Source organism: Drosophila miranda, chromosome XR, assembly GCF_003369915.1.
Source record: "Drosophila miranda strain MSH22 chromosome XR, D.miranda_PacBio2.1, whole genome shotgun sequence".
Lineage (NCBI taxonomy): Eukaryota > Metazoa > Arthropoda > Insecta > Diptera > Drosophilidae > Drosophila > Drosophila miranda.
The window spans coordinates 12,398,463-12,426,090 of record NC_046674.1 but is presented as its reverse complement, the minus strand read 5'-3'; the positions used below and the strand labels follow the sequence as shown (position 1 = coordinate 12,426,090).

The following is a 27,628-nucleotide window of genomic DNA, read 5'->3' as shown; positions in this document are numbered from 1 at the left end:
ACTTATTTATATTTATTTCCCCACTTTTCACCACCTTCCCCAGCCAACCCCTTGGGAAAGCGCTAACCCGAAGCCCAGCCGAGTATTTATGTTGATTCTTTTGTGGCACTATCGCCATATGCATTTTTTTTTTTTTATTGCAGTGCCAGAATGGGGCACCTCCAGGCGACAGTCATCGCCAGCGTCACTGCCATAAGTTAGCGATAAGGTGGCGATGCCAGAGTGGACATTTTTGTGCGAATGGTGTGGCATATAAATTAATAACTGAATAAACACACCAATAGGACGGTGCACGTGGCGAATGCGTAATAAATTTAATGCGACAGGATGGCCTTAACGCAGCCATTTGCTTAATGCCCGGGCAAATATTGATAGTCGGCCAATATTTGAACAATTTGTTTCAAAGTCGTCACTTACCAACAGATATATGTATGTATAGGTGGGGGGGAAAGATGTTGGAACTGTCTGTAAATCTTGGCTGCACTTGCATGGCTAATTGAATGAGTCAATGAGGAGTAGACCGCAACACTGGCCTGGCTTGGCAGATGATTCAGTGGCAAGTACAGTGTATCTCTGAACGAAGCACACCTCCGTCATGAGTTAGTCACGGAAGATTTTCTCGTCTAATTCATTTATGACTGGCTCGCAGATCGCCGCCAATTTGCATGCCATTTGTTCTGTCACAGTTCTTTCTTGTTTTTTTTTTTTGCTCGCCTGTTTTGACCATTTGCGGACTGTGAATTTTACGGATTGGCTAGGAACGTAATTTGATTTGAGAGATATCGGGTTTGATTTGTGATTTTCGTGGCGATATTCGGAATGGTTTGCCTTGACATTTGATGGTGGAAAATTTAAATATAGATTAGAAAATGCCAAATGCGGCACTCGGAGAGTGTCGAGAATAGCATCAGCATCATCATCTTCCCTCGTCCATTAGTAGGCACTAATGCCACGCCCACTGGCGTTTTTGTGTGCCAGACTTTGCATAGCCGTAAAGTCAACAAATCGACGGATAAAAGAGTATGGGGATAAAATGATGCAGCAGCAGCTGGTGTGGTCTTCACTGAGTGGGAGTGGGAGTGAGAGTAGGAGCAGGAGGAGTCGTAGTCCGTCGGCTATAAATTACTGTCGAGCGGAAATCATTTTCCATTCGTGTCCTGTAGCGCGTAGGTTCAATGCACCAAACCAGGAAAAGCGGGTGTGTGTGTGTGTGGAAAAAACGGTCCAATTGGAAATGAAAATGTTTTGTTTGTGTCTGCGGAATGTGAAGCGGATATTCAACATTGTAGTAACAGGAGTGCCATCCTGCCTGTCGGCCATTGTCAGCTCTGCGTATACGTGATGTGTTGAATATTTCCGGACTAAGAATATTTCATTTCATAATGCGATTATGCCCCATGCAAACCCAGCATTTTCTGCAGCACAAGCACAAAAACCAGGAACGAAGCAACAAATTTCCAGCCTGTAAATGAATTTGTGGCCAAGTCATGTGTGGCAGAAGGGTGGGAAGGGAAGGGGAGGGGTGGGATGGGGAGAGTGTGGTCAACAAACAAGATAAAACTTTTGATTTATCGTTGACACGAACAACCAGAATAGAAAGAACAAGGAGCAAGGGCCAAAAACAGGACCAGAACTAGGACCCTGGATTTCGTACACAAATGCGTGCGTCGATAATGGAGGCCAGATCCCAGCCAGCAAGCCGCCGCCTGCATTTCAGGCAAATTACCCAGAAATGAAGAGCAGTGTGTCGAGCATAGTCCTTGCTCCATGGTCCATGGTCCAGTGTCAAGTGTGTGTCATGACACGCGCCGACAAATTTGTGTTCCTCCCCAAAAACTGCAAACAACCATAAAATGTCCTGCTCCCGCTTCAACTTCAACTTCAAAACCAGCTCCAGAGCTGAACCCGAAGTGGCAGTGGGAGATGCTGGACGCGATGCTTCACCGGCGACAAGCAGAACAGACAAACAATGGCCAGCCAAATGGTCAACTTACTTGGCCCTCAGATGCCATCGCCAAAACAATTTGTGCCCAGCCCCTCCCCTCCCTTCGCTCCCTCAAAAAACACGAGCCCCAATCCGGAAAACAAAATTCCGCAAAATTTGTTTGCTTTTCCAGACTTAATTTTCACAAATATTTGCTTTCCCAGTGTCGTTTTTTTTGTTCGTGTTTTTGTTGTCCAAGTTTTGAACTTGAAAAAATTAATAGAAAATATTTTTACAGTTCCGTTGCTGGAACGCAACAAAAAATTATAAAAAAAAATAAAAAATACTTCATGTGACAGTTTTATGTCAATGAAAACGACACACAAAACCCATATATACATGGCTATATATAACGCGGCAGAAAATAAAAAAAAGCAGATCTATTTACATAGACAGAAAGAGAATGCGAAGATCGCTCAGACGGAATTTACATCATCGCTGGGAACCACACTCGGAGAAAATGTGGGAAAATGAACAGGAAGAATATAGCTTATACAGATTAAAGATATATAGGTGGGCAATACAAAATGTAGGCATTCACGTGCTTTTTTCAAAGTGTAACCGACGACGACTGATGCTGATAGATAGACTGGGGCGCCCCTTGAGCGAATAGTGCGGCATAAATTTAATCGGCATGACATCACTTCATCCAGTCACTGTCACAGTTCCAGTTCCAGTTGTTGCTGGTGGGTCTCAAGTGGTGTACGTGTTATACATAGATGCGATGCTGACGTAGCCGCCGGCGCCTGCGCCCAGTGCGAAATCTGCCTCGAATCGGATACCGAGTCAATCCGACAGTTTATTTGGTCGATGACGTTGCCAGTAGTTGTCTCGCAGTTTGAAATGCACACAGACACTCGGCAGATATCTTGGAGCCGGGGTAATGTTACGTGCTGCGATTCAAAGTCAGGCCTCAGCCTCAAGTGATGGCTGCAGCAGATACGAATGTGGATAAGGAGGTACCAGGGAACGGGCACCGGGCACCGGGGACCCCGAAAGCTGAGTTATGTCATAACTTTTGGGGTAGGACTCTGACTGTGCTCCACTGCCATTGTGGGACTCCGAAGCAGGTAGAAGTGATTGATAGGTAAATTTTGAGGGATCCAAATTGCAGTTGAGTTGATTTGTGATGCCTGGGGCATGAGTTCTGATGAATTGCCAGTGGCTCTTCCATGAATCACATAATCCCGAACTGGATTTATGAGTTTTGGCCGAGCCAAGAGCTTCGCAGAATGCCTCGGGGTGCTTTAATTTTTAGTGCGGTCACTCTATACGAGTATGGCTATGGCTATGCCGCACCCAAAGAACTAATCAACAATCTACAGGCTGCTCCATTGAGTGCTATCCGCTGGAGAGAGAAGAGAAGAGAGAAATCCATTTAAAATTCATCTAAACTCATTAAAAAAGTTTTCGGGCGAAACTGTAAATGAATTTCAACTTTCAAACTTTAAATGCAGTCGAATTCAATTAAAAACTGCAGCCTCATGCCTTCGCCGTGCGTATACTTGATATTGCGCATACGCCATGCGTCGCATGGGGACCACAGCGACAGGCCCCCCAATGACTTGTCTGCAACTAAATGACTTTCACTTTTCCAGCTGCCGGGAGAGAAAGGACGGCAGGGTGCCCGAGAGGGGGGTATCAGTGGAATAGAACCAGCCAAAGGCGATGTGTGGCAAGCCCAAGAATGAATGAATGAATGGCAGGAAGGAAAGACGGCAGCACGTCGCGGCGCGGCACGGCGCGGCACGGCGAAAGAAAGCTCCAGTCAGAAGGCATGATAGATGCGGAGATAGCTACGTGTTGGCTCTTCTTAGATGGATTTCGCACAGGTGAAGCATGAAAACGCAGCCAATTGGAAGGGGATGCGGGGCGATGGCAGCTGTGAAAACATTTCTCGGCCACTTTGCAATGCTATTGAGGCACGAAGGGGAAATGGAGACGAAGATGGCAATGGTGATGGAGATGGAAGAGCAGCACTTGGAGCACTCGGAGAAGGTGACTGCAATTGTGGCTGGCTGGTGATTGTCGGGAATCTGTTGCAAAGTTGCGTATAAATTATATTGCCACTCTGTGATTTGCCACATGAAAATCGCCACTACAATTTATGGCTGCCATTTGTGGGGACACCGCTTCTGCTTTTCCCATTTTGTTTTCAATTTTTGCTCGCTTGCTGGCTTGCTGGCTTTTGATGTTAAACTATTTGGTTCGGTTCGAGTTGCGGCTGCATATAATACTCGTAAATCAATGAAATGCGCATTAATTAATTAAGCGAAAACAGGCAAAGTATGTTGTCTCTATAAATGTTTCAACTTCCTCGAGCTCCATCCACATAAATACATACATATGTATGCATTTACGTTATACGTTTACCTTTAATTAAACCGCAAACTGGTATTTAGTCAACAATTTGTGCCATCGATTTGGCCTGTTTGTTTGTCTGTCTGTCTGTCTGTCTGTCTGTTTGTTAAGTTCGCAGTTAAACAGAAACAGAAACAGCAACAGAAATTATGCAAATTCATTTTGCTGGCAACTTAATTATGCCAAGAACGGGTTAATTTTGTTCAGCAGATTCCTCATAATTGATTATGGCACGGCCCGTACAGGAACTCCCCCAACGGACGTACATACTCGGCCGAGGAGTATTGTCAAGATTAATGCCTCCAATTTGTCCACTTCCCCAAATAGAGATTATTATAAGTTCTGCTTTTAAATATTTGTAGGTTTGGCAGCGGTTTGCATTGAACCCCAACGTGAAGAGGTTAAGTCCAAAGATGTTGCCATTGGGGAAGCCATTCAACTTTTGCTTTCAACTCGAGTTCGATGGGGTATTTGATTGATAGATCAATGACTATACTTGGCCGATGAATGGCCGATTGATGTGTGTGTGTGTATACGACTGCGTGGGCGTGTGGCTGATGATCTGCTGAAGAGATCTCAATTAGGAGAAGCCTCCTCATACTCTCTCCTCCGTTCTTGTTCCTGTTTCCCACTCCCACTCCCATTCTGTTCTTGTTGAAGGAATCATAATTACGCACAAATTACACGTCATATATCATCGAATAGCCATAAACACTTCTTGGAACTCCATAATTTATGTCAATTCCCAGGCAGAGCAGAAATAGCACCTCATAAATGTAAATTGAGTTCCCGAATCGAGGAAACCACAGCCGAAAACCATACCCCACCCGAGAAGACTCTGTGCCTCATTTATCACACATCTTGAAGCGGGTCACACGTGCGTTTTCCATTCCCATGCAGAGTCGTCCATGCCCCGATGTGTCGCTGCTTTGATGGTCTTAGATTTAACCTCCAACTGTTGGGCAAGGTTATGAAAAAGGTTCTGGCCGCCCGCCTGCGTGCCTGCCTGATTGCCTGATTGCCCAGATTCAGCTTTAAAAAGTTGTACGCGTATACCTCTTCTGGCATTAAGCCTCTTGGTTCTTTTTTTTTTGGGTTTCGGGTTTGGATTTGTTGGGGCTGGAGATGGGGAGCCTGTTTGATTGATTTGCCGCGTGTCAGTGTGTGGCTTTTTCAGTTTCTCTGGAACTTGTTGAGAAATCCAATTAAAAGCAAATTCTGAACTGCAAACGTTTCGTGGAGGCTGTAATAGAGAGCCAGACACAGATACCAGATACCCGCAACAGATTGACGGCGCGGCCCAGCCCCAGCTTCAGCTCCAGTCCCAAGTTCAAGATCAAGGCCAGGCAGCCAGCTGTGCGTGTGTCCCATTCACAAGTCTCATGGCCCATGGGCACACTGGTCTGGTTGTGTCTCAAATGCCATTTGAATGTCGTCTGCTCGCTCTCCCACAGAGAACTGCATCCAAAGTGGGTCATAAATCAGTCAAATATCGCCCACTCCGTGCCTTTTTGTGTGTGGGTGATGTGGCGTCTCTTTTTTTTTTTTTGTATTTTTTATTAGCCACTCAAACAAATGTCGAGTTGTAATGGACGAACGTCGGCGCCGCCTTGAAGGTCTATCGCTCGCCGAGTTCCCGTCGTCATCATCACCATCATGGGGGTGAGCTAACAAACCAGGCAGCCAGCGAGCAAGTAAACAAATAAGCAAACAATCAGACAGTAAGACACTACGACAGACAGCAGAGACGACAATTACAACTACTGGACCTTGCAAAGATCGGTAGCAGCCCATAATGAATGTCAAGACGTCATCGTTGAGGAATTTGTTGTCGTTGTCGATTGCTGTCGGCCAAGACCAGGCCGGAGGCACAACCACAACCATAGTATCCAAAGGCACAGCCACAGCCACAGCCACAGCCCCACCCGAACCGGCCTGGCTAAAGCCAGCGTGTCTGGCAAAGCCGTCGAGCGAGTTGCTGGCTGACTGTCGTGGTGGCCCGCAGCAGAAAGCCGGCTTGTGTTTACTTCTTTAACTCTTTGTTTCCCCCTTTCCCCCTTTTAATTTGTTATGTCTTCGCGGGCCTGCATTATTTTACAGAAATTATATATGATTAGTCGTGTGCATACGTGTGTCTATCTGCCTGACTTGTCTCCTCGCGAGTGGATGGCATGGGATGGGACGCGACGGGAGCAGCGCTGAATTAGCCACACGCTCTAATGGCTCAATTAAAATGACACAATCAAGCCCACAAACACAAACACAAACACAGAGACCTGCTTGATAAGTGCACGTGCTGAATGCTTTTTAGTCATGCATTTTTCATGAATTAAAGTTTAATTTTAAGGAGAAAATGTCGGCATAAACTGTGGAATATCTTCCGAAAAATACATACTCGTACTTATATCATTTTTACTTTCATTTTAAACTGGAAAAGTCCGTCATTATACAATGCCCCTACAAAATGCCTAAGAAAACTGAATCGTATACTGAATGGCAAAGTCCCTGGACCACTTACTCCTTCTCGTCCATGTCGGACTGAGGGGCATTCTTCTCCACATCGAACAATTAGGCATCCATTTGGGACGGATACTCCTCCACATAGACGTCCTTGATCGAGAAAATGGCTACCTGATTAGCACCGCTGTGGCGTAATGTCGTGCCAGTACTCGGAGACCCAAGACTGACTCCTTCAGCCACCAGTTGGGGCAGCTCTAAATAAAATAATTCCGGTTTCGACTAAGCCAATCTTTCCTCACTCTCGAATGACATCCCAGAGAGGACACGTTGGAGTTCCTCCACGACTTTTTTGCACAGATAGACTATTCGTAAATGCAATGATAAAACACGCTTGAAAAGATATCAATTTATCTAAGTGGATGAATGGCACGGGAGTATCTATTTAGCTAAGAATAGCCCACTTCCCATCCCTCACCACCAAGCCCCGAAACCCCACAACGCTCTGGTAAAACAGTTTGCGGATCAACCCACGCCACTCGAAGTCATTTGTTGGGCCAAAGTGGGTCACTGCAACGCACACACTGAGACCAGACAGTAGCGCACTCTTGTGGGCAGTGTGTCAACAAATTGAAAATAGAATGCAACAACGAGCATCGGTGGCAGTGGCAGACGACCGGACCGTACCGGACCGGACCCATGTTGTCTCTCACCTGACAAGGTGGTTAAAGTTATGAAAGTGCTAATTGAAATTCTACACAAAAGCCATAGCAAATGAGCCACTGACAAGGCAAAGAGGAGACGCCCGGCCGAGTGCCGACCAGTTTCTGGCGGCCAAGAGTTGCTTATGAATGAAATGAAGACGAAGATGACCAATAAATAAAATAAATCTGTTCAAATATATTATATCGCTTGCTCAATTTGTCTTCTTGGCAAAGTGTGGAGGCGTTCGCAGGTCCATCCATCAGCGGTAACACTTGTTAAGAGGCTCTCTGATAAATATTTGCATAATCTAACAGCAACACAAAATTATGATAAGCAGACGAGTTGAGAGATTAACGAATGCTCATTTCGTTCGTTTCATTTTTTTCCATCTTCCAGCCCCTCGTCCGGTTGAGCGATGTAAAGAGCGTACAGCAAGGAGAAGCCACCAGCAAAAACCAACTACCAGCCACCATCCACCATCCACCATCCAGCATCCACCAGAGAATCTTCCACGAAACACAGTGCCATCAACAGAAGAAAATCCCATCAACGAGAAGGAATCACAATGAGTGGCAGCAATAGAATGTTGTGCTGTCAAGTATTTATCTTAGTTTTATGTGAGTAGCGGTTTGCGGTTGCACATGCGGCATGATTTATTGAGCATCTCGTTATCTCGCGCAGTTGCACACACAATCCGGGCGGAGTTCCATGCGAGCGGAGCCAGCGCGGCGGTCAGCTTCGATGGCCCCTCGCCGGCCCAGGCCCTGGGTGCACTGGCCCCGTCGGCGCGGCCCAACAAGCGCCGCATGTACGCCATGTGCCCGCCGCAGTTTCAGCGCGTGGGCACCGACTGCTACTCGCTGGTGAGCCAGCGCAGCAGCTGGCTGGAGGCGCACTTCTTCTGCAAGGACAAGAACGCCAATCTGGCCGAGCCCCTGAAGTACGCCGACCGCAAGCTGAGGACATTCCTGCAGAAGGAGGATGCCCAGACAGGAGGTGAGTGAGGGGCATCCGATTGGCAACTGTGTGTTCACGGGGAAATTTATCTCAACTTAAATGATTAGATCGCGAACCAGTGTGGATTGGGGCCACCTTTGACCACCGCAACCATCTCTGGCAGTGGAGCATGAGCGGGCGCAACCTGACCTACGACTCGTTCAGCGAAATGGATCCCACGTAAGTGATGCGCTCCTTCAGATGCTCTGTCCTTTCCTTCTTTATTTCCATTGATTTAACGCTTAAGCAACAATTCTAGCTATGTGCAACTTATCTCCAACAGCCAGCCCAACGACAACAACTGCGCCGTCTACGATCCGAGCCTGAAGTACCGCTGGTCGGCGCGCTCCTGCCCGGACAAGCTGCGGTTCATCTGCCAGCACAAGATGCCGAAGGTGAGCGAGGCCAACCGCTACAAGATCTACAATCGCTGGAACGCCACCTATCCCAACGAGCGGGCTAATGAGGTGGTCCTGGAGATAATCGATCGCAACGACAAGGATCGCAGGTAAGGCCACGGTTCATCGCTAGCGCTAAGCACTTGCACTCTCCCCTCCTGCATTCTGTTTATCCTGCTTATCCTGCGCCTCCTCGGCCGCCAAGTACTCATCCCACTTGGACAGGCGCTGGTGTGCCTCCACAGCCGACTCATCGATCCTGAAATGAGGCCACAATTAGAGCACGCTTTTTGGTATTGCAGTGACTTTTCACTCACTTGTATTTGGTCTGGCCATCCCAGTGGTCAGCGGTCAGTTGGCGCTGGCCAAAGAAGCGTCCCTGCATCATTTGAATGACCAGATCGGCCTCCTCCGGGGAGGACATGTTGATCTGAGCAATTCCCTCTGGATGGCGCTGAAAAGAGAGATGCATAAAAGTGACTAGATTGTTTGGTTGCTCTCTAGAGTTTCCTTTGGCTAAGCTCACATCATAGATGACCACTTTGCGGACCATTCCGCACTTGCCGCACTCATCCCGCAAGTTGTTCTGATACTCCAGGATGAGCTCCACCTCCTTCTCAAAGAGCTCTGGGGTAAAGAGATTCTTGAGGATGACCGTCTTTTCATGCTTTGAGCGCTCGCCGCGCATCTTGTCCGGACGCCAATCGAACAATCTGCCAAAGAGCAAAGAATACTTGTAAGGATACAGGAGTCTCTCCTTCCTTGGCCACTCACTTTTCCTTCATTTTCTGCATCTTCTCCTTGTCCTTCTTCTTGCGCTTGGGCTTGAGCGCGGGATTGTATTCGCCGCGCATCTGGAACTGGGCGCGCTGCACGCGAATCTTGTGGCCCCGCAGGTCGTAATCATCGAGGATCTTCAGCGCCAGATGAACAGATTCCACCTGAAACGAGGATAATGAAAATTAATGAGTATTTTCCTGTCTTACAGATACCATCGTCGGGTGAAGGCCGAGGGCAGCGATGAGGAGATGATCATTCCCGGTCGCCGCAAGAACAATCGTCGCAATCAGCCACGAAACCGCCAACAGCCGGTGCACCCCAACGATGTCAACTCCCACCAGACTCCCCAGCAGCGTCCTCGCAAGCGTCCACGCGTCTCATCCACCACCGTCGCACCCACAGATGCCCTTGCTCCAGCTGCTCTGGCCAACAACCACAGCAACGATGTCCTGCCCGCCTCGCCGACGCCCCAGCAGATGACCCAGTACGACCGCAAGCTGCAGCGCCAGCGCCAAAAGGAGAGACGCCGCCAACAGCGCAAAAAGGAGCGCCAAGAACAGAACCGCCAGCTGCGTCGCGAGCGTCAGCGCAAGCAGCGGGAGGAACAGCAGCGATTGCAACGGGAGCGAGAGCGGGAGCGGGATCAGGTACAGCAGCAAGAGCCCCACCCTGAAGTGCAGGAGCTGCGCGTGCGAGCGGCCACCCATGACCAGAAGGAGCAGCAGGAGAAGCAGGTGAAGGAGGAGCAGCAGAAGCAGTTGCAGGAGGAGCAGGAGCGACAGCAGAGGGAACAGCAGGAAAGGGACCACAAGGAACAGCAGCTCCGCGCACTCAAGGACAAGAAGCAGCACGACCAACAGGAACGAGAGTACCAGCAGCAGCTGCGCGAACGCGAACTGGAGCAACTGAAGCAGCGGCAGGCGGAGGAGGAGCGTCGGCGCACAGCTGACGATGAGGCCGAGAAACTGCGCCTAGAACGCATCCAGAAGCAGCGCGAACGCGAGGCCGAGCAGCGCCGTGCCCGCGAGGAGGAGATGCGAAAGCAGCGCGAGGAGCAGGAGGAGATCGACCGTCGCAATGCCGCCGAGCGGCTGGCCGAGGAGCAGCGATTGAGGGAGGAACACGAGAAGCGCATAGCTGAGGCCAACTCCGAGCAAGAGAAACAGCTGGCCGAGGCCCGCGAGAACAAGCGGCGGGAGGAACAGGCTCTCAAGGAGCAGCTGCAGGAGCAGGAGCGTCAACGCCAAGAGCAGATCCGTCGCGAGCAGGAGGAGGAGGAAAAGCGCCAGCAGCTGAAGCGCCTGGAGGAGACGCGCATCTTCGAGCAGCGCGAACTGGAACGACTGCACGAGGAGAACAGGCGGCGGGAGCAGCTGCAGCGGGCCCGCGAAGCGGAGATTGCCGAGCGCGAAGCCAATGAGAAGAGGCTGGAGCAGGAGGAGGAGCGACTGCGCAAGGAGGTGCAGGAGGAGGAGCGCGCACTGAAACTCCCACTGGAGAAGGAGATGCGAGAGGCTGAGGAGGCGCGCAAGGCCAAGGAGGATGCCGAGCGGAAGGAAAAGGAGGTCAAGGCAGCCGAACAGAACCGCAAGCTAGAGGCCGCCAAGAAGGCCGCCGATGCTTTGGTCCAGGCCACGCTCGCGGAGAAGCGTCGCGAGTACACCTCACGCGTCTCGGCTCTGAGTCCCGAGGACCAAAAGAAGTTCATCGAGATGCGCAAGCGGCGCAAGCAGCTCAAGGAGCAGAAGATGCGCGAGCAGAACGAAAAGAAGCTCAAGCGGATACAGCAGGCCATGCGATTGAATGACGCCGAGTAGGATCCCATTGGTCCTACATACATATATCTCTTCCAATCTCCTTTACAGACGACGCACTAATTTCCGTTACTAACCGAGACATATCGTTCGAGAATTGGTTCAGTATCCGTACTACCGCTTGGGCCGATATCCCCTTTTTTAATTGCTTTTTTTTGCTTTTAATAGAAGAAAAAAATCACGCAAAAGTATTATTTACAAGGAGAAGAAAGGAAGGATAGGATAGCAGAGGATAGAAGAGGAAAGGAAAGGAAAGGAAAGGAAAGGAAAGGAGGGAACTAACAAACCGGGCATCGCTCCGGGAGGGAAACCCAGTTTCATTTGCATTTGATCCGCAGTCGAGCGATGTCCCCGCAATAAACATTTGGAAATCGTTTCGAGCGACCGGGAAACACTTAATCTCTATGGGAACTTCGCTCTAGCTCTATGTAGTACTGTACAGTAAACATATATACTATATGCTATATATGTATATAGAATATATCCTATATATAGGTCTAGGATAGACACACCCACACCCACAACGGCATACACAGCACTCCCACTTCCCACCCACGCCCACACCCACCCAAATATATAACTATAAACTATATAGAATATCGAGCAATTTTAAAGCCCATAAATCACGAAGAATTTTACAAATTAGAGCACACAAATATATGGAAATATCTCATATAACTATAGAAAGTTGGGAATGACTAGCAGAGTCCTTACTGATCCCTCGTTTGCCTTCCCCCCACATAAGTGTGTCCTCGAGATGTAGCGGCCTGGGGGAAGCACCGTAGAAGCAATAATTTACTAAGGAATTTTTTTGATAATACAAAAATCCGATGTACTAACTATTTAGGTTATATATAATGATTAAAGTATGTTTAAATGTAAATTTTTTTTGTATTTTTTAATACCTCAAAACTGGATGGAAACGGACGGAGGATCTTTCTAACGTTTTATTTTGTTTAAAATGAAAAGAATGAAGCGATAATCGAAGCAAAAGCAAAAGCAATTTTATAGCCAAGTAAAATGCATTTTAATAGTACACTAACCAATTTTAAATACTATTACTATATAATACTATACTATATATAAAACACAACACCCAAGAGAATTGAAAAGAGATGCGAATCTACATGAAAAGTCAGCAAAACTTAAGCAGAGGATCAGTCGAAGATCAGAATATGAATCAGAAATATGAAATCGAATGGATAAACATATTATAATATTACCATATAATATTTATGCAAGATTAAATCTACAGTTAAGCCACAGCAAATAAAGTGAAATAAAGAATAAAGTTTGAAAAGAGGAGTTTGTACTCCTTTTCCTTACCTTAATGTAGTCGCAGAGGCCATCGCCCTTGAATTGACCATCCGCCTCCGTGTAGAGCTTCAGTTTGGGCTGCTGCGTCTTCGGGTCCCGCATGACCATGCCGCACTTCCCCATCAGCTCCGCGAACTCCTCCTTGGTGATGTCCAGCGGGAGATTGTCCACATAAACCTTGGTGTTCTGCGAGGGATCCATCTCGAACCATTCTGCAGGGGAATGTAACATTAGAAATAGGTTCTGGCCATGTCTCATGCCTTACTTGGTGGCTCTGGGGCCTTTCGCTTGCCCAAGGATGCTGCAGGTCCTACGCCAGATTCGTCTCTGGCCATGGCCGCCTCTGCCTCGGCCGTCATTCGCTTGAGTTCCTCCTCTTTGCGCTTCGCCTCGGCTATCTCTTTGTCGGCCTTCTCCTTCTCCCCGGCACTCGTGTTGTCAATGAAGCCGTAGTTCATTTGGTACTGCGCCATGAAATCGTCATCGATCTTCGGAAACCAGGCCGACTTCTCAGCATCCCACAAGTAGACAGTCCCATCTTTATCCGTGTAGGTGCGTTCGCCCTTTTCATCCAGCTTGTAGACGGCATCTTGACCCGGCTGCTGCTTGAGCACCCACGTGTGCTGCTCCTCATCCCACCTGTAGTGCTCCGTCTCCGTCTGCGTCTTGGGCAGCCACTGGCTTGTCTCATCGCACCACTTGTAGAACTCGTTCTCGTACGGATCCTCCCCATTGCCACTCATCGGCAGCCAGCTGTTTTTAATGTTGCACCATTTGTACTCCTGCTTGCTGCTGGGGTCCGTGTAGATGGCATCGCCATTCTTAGCATAGGTCACATGCTCAGCGTAGGCGCCAAAGTCCTGATGGGGTTCGCTTTTGTCCTTCTTCATGGCTTCTTCATCTTTTGCTTGGGGTTTGCTTTCATCGTCTTTCTTGGCGGCATCCTTTATCTTGGGTTGGCTTTCATTCTCCTTCTGGACTTCTGCATCCTTTACCTGGGGTTGGCTTTTATCCTCCTTCTGGACTGCTGTATCCTTTACCTGGGGTTGGCTTTCATCATCATTAACTGCTTTGGTTTCACTCTGTGCTGCGGCTATCTCTTTGGGCTCCTGCTCAACAGCTTCCGCATCAGACGTTGCAGTGGCGCTTGGAATGGTGGGTGTTGGTGTGGAGGTGGGTGTGGGCGTTCTCCCATCCTCTACTCCGGTGTGGCCATCGTTAGTTATGAATGCCGTTTCGGGCCTCACCTCGGCCTTCTTCTCATCAGAGCCTCCTTTGCCCTTCTTCTCCTCCCCTTCCTCATCACTCATTTGGGGTTCTGTAATTATACAATAAAAGTCAAGAATAATAATTATTCAATAAAAATCAAGAATAATAATTATTCAATAAAAATCAAGAATAATAATTATACAATTAAAATCAAGAATAATAATTATAATAATAATTATTCAATAAAAATAGAATAAAAATTATTCAATAAAAATCAAGAATAATAATTATAATAATTATACGATACAAATCAAGAATAACAATTATAATAATAATTATTCAATAAAAATCAAGAATAACAATTATAATAACAATTATACGATAAAAATCAAGAATAACAATTATAATAATAGTTATTCAATAAAAATCAAGAATAACAAATATAATAACAATTATACGATAAAAATCAAGAATAACAATTATCATAATAGTTATTCAATAAAAATCAGAATAACAATTATAATAATAGTTATTCAATAAAAATCAAGAATAACAATTATAATAATAATTATTCAATAAAAATCAAGAATAACAATTATCATAATAGTTATTCAATAAAAATCAAGAATAACAATTATAATAATAGTTATTCAATAAAAAATCAAAAATAAAAATTATAATAATAGTTATTCAATAAAAATCAAGAATAACAATTATAATAACAATTATACGATAAAAATCAAGAATAACAATTATCATAATAGTTATTCAATAAAAATCAAGAATAACAATTATAATAATAGTTATTCAATAAAAATCAAGAATAACAATTATAATAACAATTATACGATAAAAATCAAGAATAACAATTATAATAATAGTTATTCAATAAAAATCAAGAATAACAATTATAATAACAATTATACGATAAAAATCAAGAATAACAATTATAATAATAGTTATTCAATAAAAATCAAGAATAACAATTATAATAACAATTATACGATAAAAATCAAGAATAACAATTATCATAATAGTTATTCAATAAAAAATCAAGAATAACAATTATAATAATAGTTATTCAATAAAAATCAAGAATAACAATTATAATAACAATTATAATAATAGTTATTCAATAAAAATCAAGAATAACAATTATAATAATAGTTATTCAATAAAAATCAAGAATAACAATTATAATAATAGTTATTCAATAAAAATCAAGAATAACAATTATCATAATAGTTATTCAATAAAAATCAAGAATGACAATTATAATAACAATTATACGATAAAAATCAAGAATAACAATTATCATAATAGTTATTCAATAAAAATCAAGAATAACAATTATAATAACAATTATAATAATAGTTATTCAATAAAAATCAAGAATAACAATTATAATAACAATTATACGATAAAAATCAAGAATAACAATTATAATAATAGTTATTCAATAAAAATCAAGAATAACAATTATAATAACAATTATACGATAAAAATCAAGAATAACAATTATCATAATAGTTATTCAATAAAAATCAAGAATAACAATTATAATAATAGTTATTCAATAAAAATCAAGAATAACAATTATAATAACAATTATAATAATAGTTATTCAATAAAAATCAAGAATAACAATTATAATAACAATTATACGATAAAAATCAAGAATAACAATTATAATAATAGTTATTCAATAAAAATCAAGAATAACAATTATAATAAAAGTTATTCAATAAAAATCAAGAATAACAATTATAATAATATTTATTCAATAAAAATCAAGAATAACAATTATAATAACAATTATACGATAAAAATCAAGAATAACAATTATAATAATAATTATTCAATAGAAATCAAGAATAACAATTATAATAATAGTTATTCAATAAAAATCAAGAATAACAATTATAATAACAATTATAATAACAATTATACGATAAAAATCAAGAATAACAATTATAATAACAATTATAAAATATAGTTTTATTCATCATAACTTAACCTAGTATAAATATATAAACAAGTGGAAAACATTGATATCCTTAAAACTAACAGCAACGAGATCTAGTTAGAGTCTAGTAGTCCGCGTAATTCCTGCCTTGGTTGCCATAGCAAGGTCGAAGGATGACGATGGCTTTTTAGGTTCGAATCTTGCAAGGGGTGCGCTTCTGTCCTGCTGGGATACGATGCTTGGATAGCGCTCCGTCGGGCGGGGGGAAATCTGGTACGACTAACATTTCTCGTGGCCGTGAATCAACCATTCCACTGTCGATCACTGGTCCCTGCTGCAGCGGAGGGGACGCCTCTGTGACTTAGCGACACAGCAGTTTCATCATGGCTATAGCCCGCAGGAAGACCCAGGATAGGATGAGGAATTACGGCGGAATCACCCACGGAGGAGCTGCGGACGGCGAGCGGATTGGAAAGGTGGATTTGATGCCGAACGATCTTGGGAATGTAGGCTCTTCGCCGATCTAGACATATTTCGCCGAGATAGACCCTCCCGAACTCTTAGTTGGGCAAATAATTAAATATTGGTTTTATTTCTTGCACGCTATATCTCTGCTATATCCTGCCAACCGACTGCAATCGGAAAAAGGGACATCAATTTTTTCAAGATTTTCACAAAAAGTCATAATGGTTAGTTACATCATTAAATTTGCCAAAAATCGGCCTCATTTTCGTAATCGAGATTTTGATGCCGATCGACAGGCTGGATCTCTGCGGTCTTGGGAAAGTAAGTCATTCGCCGATCTGGCCCTATTTGCCGGAGATATAGCCCTCCTAGGATTTGGTTTTGCATATCAATAAAATACAGGTTTCCTTTGCACGCTATATTTCTGCAATATGGCAGCCGATCGGGGCACGGCATGTCTTTCCACGATCGGGCGAGTCCTGCCAATTGACTGCAATCGGAAAAAAGGACATCCATTTTTTCACGATTTTCGCAAAAAATCATGATGGTTACATCATTAAATTTGCCAAAAATCGGCCTCATTTCCAAAGTCGAGATTTTGATGCGGTTCGAAAGTCTGGATCCTCGCGATCCTGTTGGAGTTGGTCCTTCACCGATCTGGCTCTATTTGTCTGAGATATAGCCCTCCTAGGATCATAGGATCCCCATAGGAGCTATATCTCTGCGTCTCATTTTCAAAGTCGAGATTTTGATGCTCGACAGTCTGGATCCTCCAGATCCTGGGAGAGTTGGTCTTTCACCGATCTGGATTTGGTTTTGCATATCAATAGAATACAGGTTTCTTCTGCACGCTATATTTCTGTAATATGGCAGCCGATCGGGGCGCGGCATGTCTTTTCACGATAGTAGATAGTAGAATTAACCTCAACACGGAAATGAAAAGTCCCGATGATATAAAAGATGCAATCTCGATATTTATGAGAAACGTAATATTGGCTGCATCTTCTGCTTCTTTGACTGTAAACCAATGTTCACCAAGCCAACGACGACAAGATACTCTTCCCCAAAGTGCCGTTGCACTCCTGCACCTGAAAAGAAGAGTAAGAAGAGAGTATGCAAGAACGGGTGATACTCGAGCTCATTAAATCTACTTGAGACTATCAAACCGTTTGCAAAAGGTTCTTGCAAAAGTCAAGCAGAGGAGCATTGATAACATTTTAGAAAATGCTGGTCCCGATGCATCTGCTGGACAACAGGACTTTAAAACTTCTGCCTAAAAAAGCCCTGCTATTTATAGTGCTGCTCCTCAACAGCATTCTTAGGATAGGACACTTTCCTACCTGCTGGAAGACGGCGCTAATCTCCATGGTACCTAAGCCAGAAAAACAACACACAGAAGTCGATGGTTACAGACCAATTAGCCTGCTCTCAGCGCTAGGGAAGATGGCGGAAAGAATGATACTGAACCGCATCATGCAGCTTGAACCTGTAAAGCAAAGAATTCCAAAGTGGCAGTTTGGATTTAGACAAGGTCACGGCACGCCAGAACAACTTCATCGTGTGGTCAACTTCGCGCTTGATGCAATGGAGCAAAAAATGTTTTCGGCAGCTGTGTTTATGGACATTCAACAAGCGATTGACAGGGTGTGGCATGATGGCCTCCTCTTTAAGCTGAGAAACAGCTGGTGAGTAGCTTTCTAAACGACAGAAGTTTTAGTGTTGTTGTAAATGGAGCAAAATCATCGAAGCGCCCAATCTGTGCAGGCGTCCCACAAGACAGCGTTCTTGGACCAACGTTATATACCCTATATACAGCCGATATGCCTTCCTCAAGGGTAATAACTGGGTTGGACAAGGACGATGAGTTGATAGCAACCTACGCGGATGACACTGCAGTGCTGACCAGAAGTCCAAGCATAAATCTAGCTACGGAAGCTCTGCAGCAATATGTGAGCAGCTTTAAGGTCTGGGCTCAGAAATGGAACATAGGCATCAACAGCAGCAAATGTGCTAATGTTAATTTTGCTACAAGAACACTTTCTTGCGGAGGCATTAATATGCTGGGCTCCACACTTTCGCACAAGAGCTCGCACAAATACTTAGGGGTTGTACTGGACAGGACACTAAACGTCAAAACCCATACCACCATGGTTCGACAGTCGCTGATGGCGAAAGCGGGAAAGATGGCGTGTCTACTTGCACCAAGGAATAAGATGTCACTGTACAGCAAGGTCACGATATGGAAATACGCTCTTCAAATTTACAGCAAAGAAGACTCAAAAGGTGTCATCCACTGGATCTCCCTACTAGATCCCTCCTATAACATTCCATTAACTTTGTATAAATATTGTAAATAATGTATATACCCTTTCCATATATGTAACATTAATTTTATGTATGTACAGGAGATACAATTGCTTTTCCCCTTAAATGTATAACTAGATTAAGTTGCCACAAAAGTTTGTATAATAAAATACAAATTTTCCTCATGAAAAAAAAATAAAGAATTAAAGCAAGCCGAAAAGTAGACTACATTTAGTGGCTTCCTTTGTGGCACTTCCTGCTGCTGCTGCTGTTTCTTTTTCGTTTCTTTTCTGCCGCGTGGGCGTGACAATCGCCTAATTCCCAGCTAATTTCCTATATTTTTTTTTGGTAGCTTGAACAAATAATCAGAGGGGCTCTGGGGCCACGTGAAACAACAGAGAAATAAATTGCAGGAACGTGCTCATATCGCTTGACATTGAAGGAAAAGAAAAGTGTGTGTGTGCCGTGAGGGAAAGTGTGGGAAAAGTGTGTGTGTGCCGTGAGGTAAGGTGTGGGAAAAGCGTGGGTCCAGGGCATGGGTGGGTGCGAAAGCAAGAGCATTCCAAGAAGACCCATACGGAAAATAGCAAGCTTTCCTTTCCTTCTACTTTAGCGCCTTAGCTGGTAAACAATTTACACAATGATTGCCATTTCACCTTCCACTCGGACCTCCAGTGGTGCGATGCGGCTCTTGGCCCTGTGCGGGTCAAGCTTTGAGTCAGGCAATAAAACGAAATGAAAAGCGCACGCCACAGTCAGGGGAGAAGTCCAAGAAAAGACCAACACAAATCCCAAACCCATCCCAACACCAACAAAAACAAGAAAGGGAAAAGGTAAGAAAGGGCACTGGGAAAACAGGACCCCACGATGAAGGTCAAGCCGACTAATTTCGGTTAGTTAAGAGAGGGAAAGTGGGTTGGGGGAAGCCCTTCTCTCACGGCTGCCTGCTCCTCCAATCGATTGGGAGGTTCAATCAACCTTTCGACCGGAGCACTCGACTACTCGGGAGTCAAAATAGATTCGTCAAGCCATTCGACACATTCCGGTGCCGCCTGAGACCTCCGACAGCTGACTTTGGGTGCCTTTTCTTTTCCTCTTTACGTCATCATTCACAAACATGGCATCTCTTTGCTGCCCCAATCGAAGAGAGTTCAATGTACTTTGGCTAATTGTCACGACTTTACGCCCTGCACTAAAAATAGGCAGAAGAAAACACTCACGAACCAAACAGAACCGAACAGAACAGAACAGAGTTCAACGCTCAGCAAAGGGCAACATTTGCATGCACCTCAAACTGGAGCGGAACGCATAAGATTTGCTTTTTGCCAAGTCAGCGGATGACCGAAGGAGGAGGCGTCTCCCCCAAAAGGGGCAGCACGGATAACTGGCACATTGGCCGGCACACCTACGGCGGATGGGGGGTGGGGGCGGTGAGGAAATTGCATGCAACAGAGAGAGCCAAACTGCAACTCCAACACCAGCAGAAGCCAACAGTAGCCAGCAGCTATTGCAGTTTGCGAGGCAAACAACTTTGTTAGGGGATTCATAAATTACATAGACATTCGAGTACCCGTCGTACTCGAACTCGTACTCGTGGGGCGTTCATGTTCGCCAAAGTGCTGCAGGAGTTTTACATGCATATAATAAGAGCATATGTATGCGATATATATATATGTATAGAAAGTTTACCTTCTCAATTGAGGCTAAAGCCGAGTAAAAGAAGCCTTCTAAATGGATGCCAGAACTGGAGCTCTAGCCTGGCCTCGCAATTATCCTCCTTCGGTTGCTGTTTCTGCTCGCCTTTCAGAAACACCTTTAACATTTCCCATTCATTTAAAACAGAAATACACGCACTTATTGCATAAGCTATATCTAATTGTATCTCCTTTGGGATTCCCACAATAAAATCAATTAATTGACGCAAATTGTCTGCGAAAGTGTGCAAATGTGAAGAGTCGTAACTGAAGACTGGGACACTGGGAGACCGGGACACTGGAACACTGGACGGGGGATCAACCACTTGGCCCATTTTTAATGGCGAATAGGCCATAAAAACGAAAACAGAACTACTTCTCAGGAAGAACGCCCTGCCCCGCCCCGCTCCGCCCTGCCCCGAACGAATTAATTAACTTTTTTGAGAAATGTGTCGCGAATTCGGTGGCATACTTTTCCCTTATGCAAATGTCAACAGGTCAAGGGGTTGGGATAGGGGCCAGTCCCAATTTGCATTCACCTGCACATACAATATATATTAATGCTATTTTTAACATTACGCCTTCTCCCGTCTCGTTCGCGTATTCTGAGAGATTTGCAAACATTACTCACAAATGCCATAAATATTTGAGAAACAGAAAGAGAAAGAAGGAGGAAAGGAAACCCCTCGGTGCTCTCCCTCCGCTCCGCTCCGCTCCGCTCTGCTCGGAAGAGTGGAATAACTTAACTTGGCTTAAATATTGCCTGGGGTTAGGGTGACTCACTGTGGCAACTGGCAGGCCAGGCCAGGCCAGGCCTCCTCCTGCCACGTCCCCCCCTCCACACGAAGCGAGCCAACGACCAGGCAAGCAGCAAGCCTTTTTTCATAGCATACTTATACGGGCGCAAATGGCCCAATATTGATGGCAGCTCTTGTGGGAGTGTGTGTGTGTGTGTGTGTGTGTGTGTATGTCTAGCCATGCCTAGAGGCTAGAGGCTAGAGCTAACTCCTGGCTAGTCAGGACTGACCAGTACGCGCTGAAACGTTCAACTGACCAGAAGTGCCGCCGGGTCAGAAGCCGCAACACCGAACTCCGCGTACAGTCAACAGTCCCCCCTCCGCCTGTGGTCGGTCCGTGCGGCACACGCAACTCCAAATGGCATTATTGTGTATATAAAACGACAGATATACATGACGAGCAACTGCAACCGGCAAAAAGAGAAATATGCAAGACCTCCCAGTCTCTCGTTAATATACAAATCAATAAAAGCGGAAACGAAATCTAAAAACTGAACCGAATACGATAGCCGAAAAAGAGTAGAACATAAACGACATGGATATACCCAGCACTGGTGCCATATTCACTTTGGGCAAATCCCATCTGGCGGAGAATACCCAGAGCTATTTCTACATTAAAAACGATCCCGTGAAGCGACTGATATCGGGTCCCCATCAAAGTGCAGTCATATGCGGTAACTACAACGAGTATTCGCTCCCAAAAGAGTGACCCCAATTCCCCTTTGTCTGCATTTCCTTGCTGGCCACCTTCTCCTTGGCCAGTCTTCCTGGCCATTCTCAGTTCAGACTGTGGTCAAGTGGTTCAAGTCAAAGTGAATTGACGGTGGGTTCTTCGTGTCTGGCTGGCTGGCTGGCTGCCTCTGCATTGCATGTTTACTGCAATTTTCTTTAAATAATCATAAGCTACCACCGCACACCCCCGCAGGCACTTCACTTCACTTTCACTTTCCTGTTGGCCCAGTCTTGAGGGCAGGACTGGCCCGCGCTCGCGGCTATTGAATGGCTAAATTATGGCCCACTAACTTTGGACAAATTGGTGACGAAGGACTATGTGGCACTATCATCTGCGATGAGTGTTTCCTTTGGGGAAACTCCCAGTTTACTACCAAATTTGTCCCACATTTGACCCACATTACATAAGCTTGACCACGGACCACGTACCAGAGACCGAAGACCAGAGCCCAGAGAGACCTTAAGCAAGCCAGCAAGCACTTCAAATCACGGCAACACACACTACTCTTGTACAATATATTTCGGTATCCTAATGGGGTCAGGCGTAACGTAAAAAATACCTGAAATATGGGGCGAACTCACGAAGTGAACCCAGAACCCGCCCGCCACCGAAAGCAGTCCAAGTCCAAGTCGTAATTGAAGCGTAAAGTCGAACAGTCGAATAGCAGTCGAGAGGGATTGGCTGTCCCAAAACGAAACGAAACACTCTCTCTCTCTACAATCAATAAAAGTCAAGAAAAGGGAGCCCCAGCCAACCACACCACACCACACCCTCTGCTCCCCTGCCACTAATCGTATAACATAATAAAACAATAGAAAAAAGCAACAGCTAAAAGCCATAGCAAATGTCAAACCCCCGGCCCACCGGCTTTTATCTCAATTACAGAATCTGGCCGACTATTTGTTTGGGGCGAGAATCACTTCGGACAGTTGGGGATTGGCGGCCACAGCGGCACGACGGCCAGCGGCAAAAGGGGTGGAAACAGCACCACTAATGGGGATATAGTGACAAAGCCCACATGTGTGAAGGCCTTGAAAAGCCTGGGACTGAAGATCTGCGATGCGGCCTTTGGCAACAATTGGTCCGTGATGCTAACACGTAAGTAAACAGCTGTAGACATCAGAGGGAAAGCCCCACTCTAAGCCCCATTATATCCCACGAAAAAGACTCCAATGAGATCTTCTTTACGGGTCGCAACATCTTTCCTGAGGACACCCATGTGGCGCAGCATTTTATCAGCGCCCAGGTGGAGCAGCAGCAGTGTGCCATCATCCGTAAACCCTTTCGGCTGGAGGAGTTCGATGACTATCTGTCCAAGAGCGAGGAGACGGACAACTTCTTGGCCGTGCAGGCGGGCAACGAGCACTTTGCGGTGCTCACCAGTGAGTAAACCCCCATTAATTACAGGATAATCTCTCTCTGAATATACGTATGTATACTCTCGACAGCCACTGGTCGGCTGATTGGCTGCGGTTCGAATGCCCAGCAGCAGCTGGGGGAGCTGGAGGCCGACTACGATGGCCATCCAGTGGAGATTAAGCTGGACGCCACCGTGCAGCAGTTTGCCTGCGGGCCAGAGTCCACGCTGGTGCTGACGGCCAGCGGAAGTCTCTTTCTTACGGGGCACCTCAACGAATTTGTGTTTCCCAAGTTCACGGAGCTGCAGAAGAACCTCTCTCCTACGGAGCAGATCATCTTCATGCACATTTCGAAGGCCAGCGAAATATACATCGTGAGCAACGTTGGGAATATCTACCGCAGCTTCGAGTCGGTGCGGAACAAGAGCTTGGTGTTTCAGCGCTTTTACGACTACGACAGCGAGGAGAACGGCCCCATCTGGAAGCTCCTGAAGGGCTTCTCCTTCTACGCGGCCCTCAGCAAGGCCAACAAGTTCTTCACGACCTTCTCAGAGAGCGGCCACCACCTGAAGACCTTTCGCGAGATCTCCAAGTTCAAGAATCTCCGCCTGCTGGACATTGCTGTGGGGGATCAGCACATTCTGGTGCAGGGAATACCCAGATCTTCGATGGCCTCCGCATCTACCACCGCCTTCGTCCTGCAGCCAAAGGATGCAAATGCAAATGTACTAGAGCAAGGCAGGAGCAGCAGCGGCCGCAGCCTCACCAAGCAACAACAGGTGGCGGAGGAGATGGAGGCTATGTCCCCGGACAAGGGATTGGGCATAGCTGCGGGAGCAGCCACTGCAGCTGGAACAGCGGCAGCCATGGAGGCTGTAAAGCATTTAACGAATGGTAACGTGGCAGAAGAGGAAGGAAAAGCCACCAAGGATACAGTTGAGGAGGCAAAGGAGGAATCGAAGGCAGTACAGGCAAATTATGAGGCACATTCGAAAGAGCCAGAGGTAAATGGCAATGAAGAGGACGCAATCCCGAACAACCAAAAGGAGGAGCAGCTACCGACGAAACCCCAAAGTGCAGAACACAAGCAGATGGAACCATCAGCACCCACGGAATCTCCTACAAAAAGCATGAAATCTCCTACAAAACGCATGGAACCCTCAGTAAAAGCCATGGCAGCCGAAGTAAAACCCATGGATTCAATGGATAAACTACCAACTCCTCCCACGCATACGCCCACACCACCACCACCCAAATCCCCGACAGATTCGATCGGTTCTCTGCAGTCGGCACGCTTTGTGCAGGCAGGTAATCCTTTGGAGAAGCTGGAGGGCAGCCAGGAGAAGCAGATGCTGCGTCCGCGCACACCATATCCAGACAGCAGCAATGGCAGCACTCCACAAACCGTCAAAAAGACGCCCATACGGAACTTCTCGTACGAGGCGGCCATGGATCATGAGCACCTGGAGAGGACGTCGCCCGAGCTGGTCGATAGCCTGGAGACGGTGGAAGAGGTGTCTGCCCCTGCCACCATTCAAGTGTCCACGCCCACGCCACCCACAGAGGAGGATGAGCAGCTAGCGGTGGAGATAACCACAACGAAGGACTCCAGGGATGGCAGCAAGGTGGTCAACGAGATACGGTTCATCAACAACGGGGTGGATGTCACGGCCAAGGTGGAGGAGCAAATGCCAGACACATCCCTAGAGGACTCGATGGAGGAGCTGGAGTCGGATGCCGAGCAGATGCTGCAACAGGTGGAAGAGCGCGTGGAGAAGACAGTGGCCGAGCACAAAGACGGCGCTTTGAGGGCTACTGAAGAGATGAGGGATGATCTGAACTCCAGGCAAGACTCGATCCAGATGGCAGTGAAGAATGCCGCCCAAGAAGCAAAGAAATCCATGGAAGCGGCTGGCGAGCGCATGGCTACAGGTGCTCGCGGAGCAGTGGATGCTGTAGGCGATGCAGTCGGAGCCGCAGGCAAGAGTGCCCAGCGCATGGCCAACGATGCAATGCACGCGATGGAGCAGGCAGGAAGCAGTGCAGCAAAGGCAGCCTCCGATACGAAAGACTCCATGGGCAGGGCCATGGACTCGGTGACCCACAAGATCTCCAGCGAGGTGCTTGGCGCCAAGGAGAATATATCGTCGCTGTTCCAGATCAAGGCAGCCCGCGAAGCGGATCCTCAGACTACTCCAGTGTCCACGCCACGTGGTGACGAGGATGACATGGACATTTCTTCGAAGGAAGGCGGTCCTAAGACAAACACCACCTTGGGCTCTGGGGAGGAGGATGAACGGACGACGGCGTCTGTGAACTCGAATCACAATTCAGCGGGCAACGGGAATCGAGCGCAGTTCGACGACAGCACGCCTTTCGAGCCAAGCAATCCCTACGATGATCCCCTGGATGCCGTTGTGGAGCGCAGCAAAAAGGCCATGCAGGATGACTTGCGGGCAATGGAAATGCGAACGCATTCCCATGTCCAGGCGGTTACCCAGAAAACAGAGGAGGAGACCAAGGGTTTCGTTCAGCAGTTTCTGGATAACATGCGGCTCTCATGTCGCAACGAAAGGGCCGTCGATATTGAGGGTAAGATCACGCACTGATTAATTACTGTGAATATGTACATACATATGTATAAATTTACCTGAAAACTTTGTATTCTTTTGAACTCAGATGAGACGCGACCGCCTCCGCCGGCAGCAGCGCAGCACCACAACAAAAATAAAGTGAACAGCGAGCTGAGTTTAAACAACGGACATGGCGAGCAACAAGCGTCGCGTGTTTGCACGATTTTATAAAACTTGCACTACTACCCTCAACACTTTTCTAAGCAATTGCATTTGATTTTAAAGTACAATTTAACGAAAATAAAGCAAAAAATTTGCCTCGAAAAGGCTTCAATAGAGATGGAAACGATGGCACCAGCTTTTGGAGTTATGCGATAGATCGATGGTTTTTTCGACATTTTCGATATATCGTTTGCGAGAGTTAAGAACACAAAAAGCCTTGCGAATTTGCGATTTTCTATACCCAATGATCTTTAATTTGCCCAGAACATATAGGTTTATAAGATTTTCTAAACAGTGGCGCCGAGTGAGAGCAGAGAGAAATATCATCAGAAATTTATATATATATTACATATTAAGAATATATTGATTTGGGGTTTTTAAAAAAATCGACCAGCTCTATATTATACCACTACCAATACAGAATATACAGGATAATACTGTATTTTTAGTGATTATACCCTATTGACGCTAGGGTTGAGTTAATGAGTTATCAATAGTGTGCCCACTGGAACGTTGACATAAGAATGGCAAATTATTTCTCCATAGAGATGTGCCCAACGAATATTTCAACCGCCAGTTTATGTTTTCGGTTGATCGAATAGTTCCGAATTATAGAATTGAGAAAAGCTTTGTCATCTCAGGCCCCAATAAGTGCAGAAACAAGTCATTTGTAAACTTTTAATAGCACGGTTTTATTATATGTTCTTCTTTCTTGATGGGCGTATTCGAATGAATGTGTGTTGGCATATCGATACTTGTCGAGGACAAGTATCGATATATCGAGTACATTGGTATTTCTTAGAATACTATCGATGAGTAAATCTTAAACTAATATTCAAATCTTATAAACTAATATTCATATCTTACACATTCTCTTTTTTAATCATATCCTAATAAACTTTTTCAAAAAGGTCAATATTAACTAGGTGTCAAAGCAGCTCAGAAAACAGAATTTAAGCATTCAATAAAAGCAATAGGGTACACAAATGTCCAGTCTACTGTGTGACAAGCAACAAGTGTTCAAATTACCAGCAACGTTAACATTAACGTAACATTGCGAGCACACTTACGTTTATGCTTTGCCCTTTTTTGTTGAAACCTTAGTTTAAACACAATCAAATAAAAGGGTATAATAAAAAGGTCCTTAAAATTGTCTTGTCTTGTAGTAAATTGATTCATTAAACGAATAAAAGTACATGTTCAGTGCTAAGGGTCCTAGCTAGCTAGTAATATTAAGCCGAATATTAAAATCGAGGAATATGATGTCTGATCATGGACGGATCATGTCGACCAGGGTCAAAACTCTAATACTTATTTTATCGCAGTTCAGGTGACATATATTAGGAAATTTTTTGGAAAGAAGGACAGATCTGCAAGAAGAATTTACAAACAGTAAGTTGTGCTCGTTAATTGTGCTAAGTTCGTTCAGTGTTCGATATCGATTTTTGATACAGTCGTCGAAAAAAATATCGCACCGATATTATCGTATCAAAAA

At 45.5% G+C, this 27,628-nt stretch overlaps 3 protein-coding genes across 5 annotated transcripts in view; 2 read left to right on the top strand and 1 right to left on the bottom strand.

Moving 5' to 3' along the window:
- Positions 1-12,798, top strand: part of LOC108152485 (trichohyalin) — a 46,632-nt gene extending 33,834 nt beyond the window's left edge. For 2 of the 3 annotated variants that reach the window (XM_017281859.2, XM_017281860.2), the window contains 5 exons: positions 7,904-8,124; positions 8,189-8,503; positions 8,572-8,683; positions 8,763-9,011; positions 9,890-12,798. In XM_017281859.2, the coding sequence (XP_017137348.1) occupies positions 8,073-8,124; positions 8,189-8,503; positions 8,572-8,683; positions 8,763-9,011; positions 9,890-11,498 (2,337 nt within the window). In that variant the 5' untranslated portion in view covers positions 7,904-8,072 and the 3' untranslated portion in view covers positions 11,499-12,798. The remainder of the gene's footprint in view (positions 1-7,903; positions 8,125-8,188; positions 8,504-8,571; positions 8,684-8,762; positions 9,012-9,889) is intronic. The other variant, XM_033386563.1, reaches the window with a different exon arrangement.
- LOC108152486 (HIV Tat-specific factor 1) lies at positions 8,706-26,079 on the bottom strand. The gene is made up of 7 exons (XM_017281862.2): positions 25,989-26,079; positions 13,078-14,130; positions 12,822-13,024; positions 9,676-9,842; positions 9,428-9,614; positions 9,219-9,355; positions 8,706-9,160 (listed from the first exon to the last, which is right to left on the bottom strand). The coding sequence occupies exons 2-7, from the start codon at positions 14,120-14,122 to the stop codon at positions 9,037-9,039; spliced, it is 1,863 nt and encodes a 620-aa protein (XP_017137351.1). The 5' UTR covers positions 14,123-14,130; positions 25,989-26,079; the 3' UTR covers positions 8,706-9,036.
- Positions 21,405-26,251, top strand: LOC108152488. The gene is made up of 5 exons (XM_017281863.2): positions 21,405-21,921; positions 22,866-23,078; positions 23,147-23,362; positions 23,429-25,930; positions 26,018-26,251. Exons 1-5 carry the CDS (start codon positions 21,783-21,785, stop codon positions 26,140-26,142), a joined length of 3,195 nt encoding a protein of 1,064 aa, XP_017137352.1. The 5' UTR covers positions 21,405-21,782; the 3' UTR covers positions 26,143-26,251.
- Positions 26,252-27,628: the final 1,377 nt, after the last annotated feature.

Excerpts from the sequence above, each read along its gene's own strand:
- LOC108152486 (XM_017281862.2), bottom strand. The coding sequence starts at position 14,122 with ATGAGTGATGAGGAAGGGGAGGAGAAGAAGGGCAAAGGAGGCTCTGAT. Across the intron at positions 13,025-13,077 it reads AAAGGCCCCAGAGCCACCAA|AATGGTTCGAGATGGATCCC; the intron begins GTAAGGCATGAG and ends ATTCCCCTGCAG. Across the intron at positions 9,161-9,218 it reads GATGGCCAGACCAAATACAA|GATCGATGAGTCGGCTGTGG; the intron begins GTGAGTGAAAAG and ends GCCTCATTTCAG.
- LOC108152488 (XM_017281863.2), top strand. The coding sequence starts at position 21,783 with ATGGATATACCCAGCACTGGTGCCATATTCACTTTGGGCAAATCCCAT. Across the intron at positions 21,922-22,865 it reads TCAAAGTGCAGTCATATGCG|AATCTGGCCGACTATTTGTT; the intron begins GTAACTACAACG and ends TCTCAATTACAG. Across the intron at positions 25,931-26,017 it reads AAGGGCCGTCGATATTGAGG|ATGAGACGCGACCGCCTCCG; the intron begins GTAAGATCACGC and ends TTTTGAACTCAG.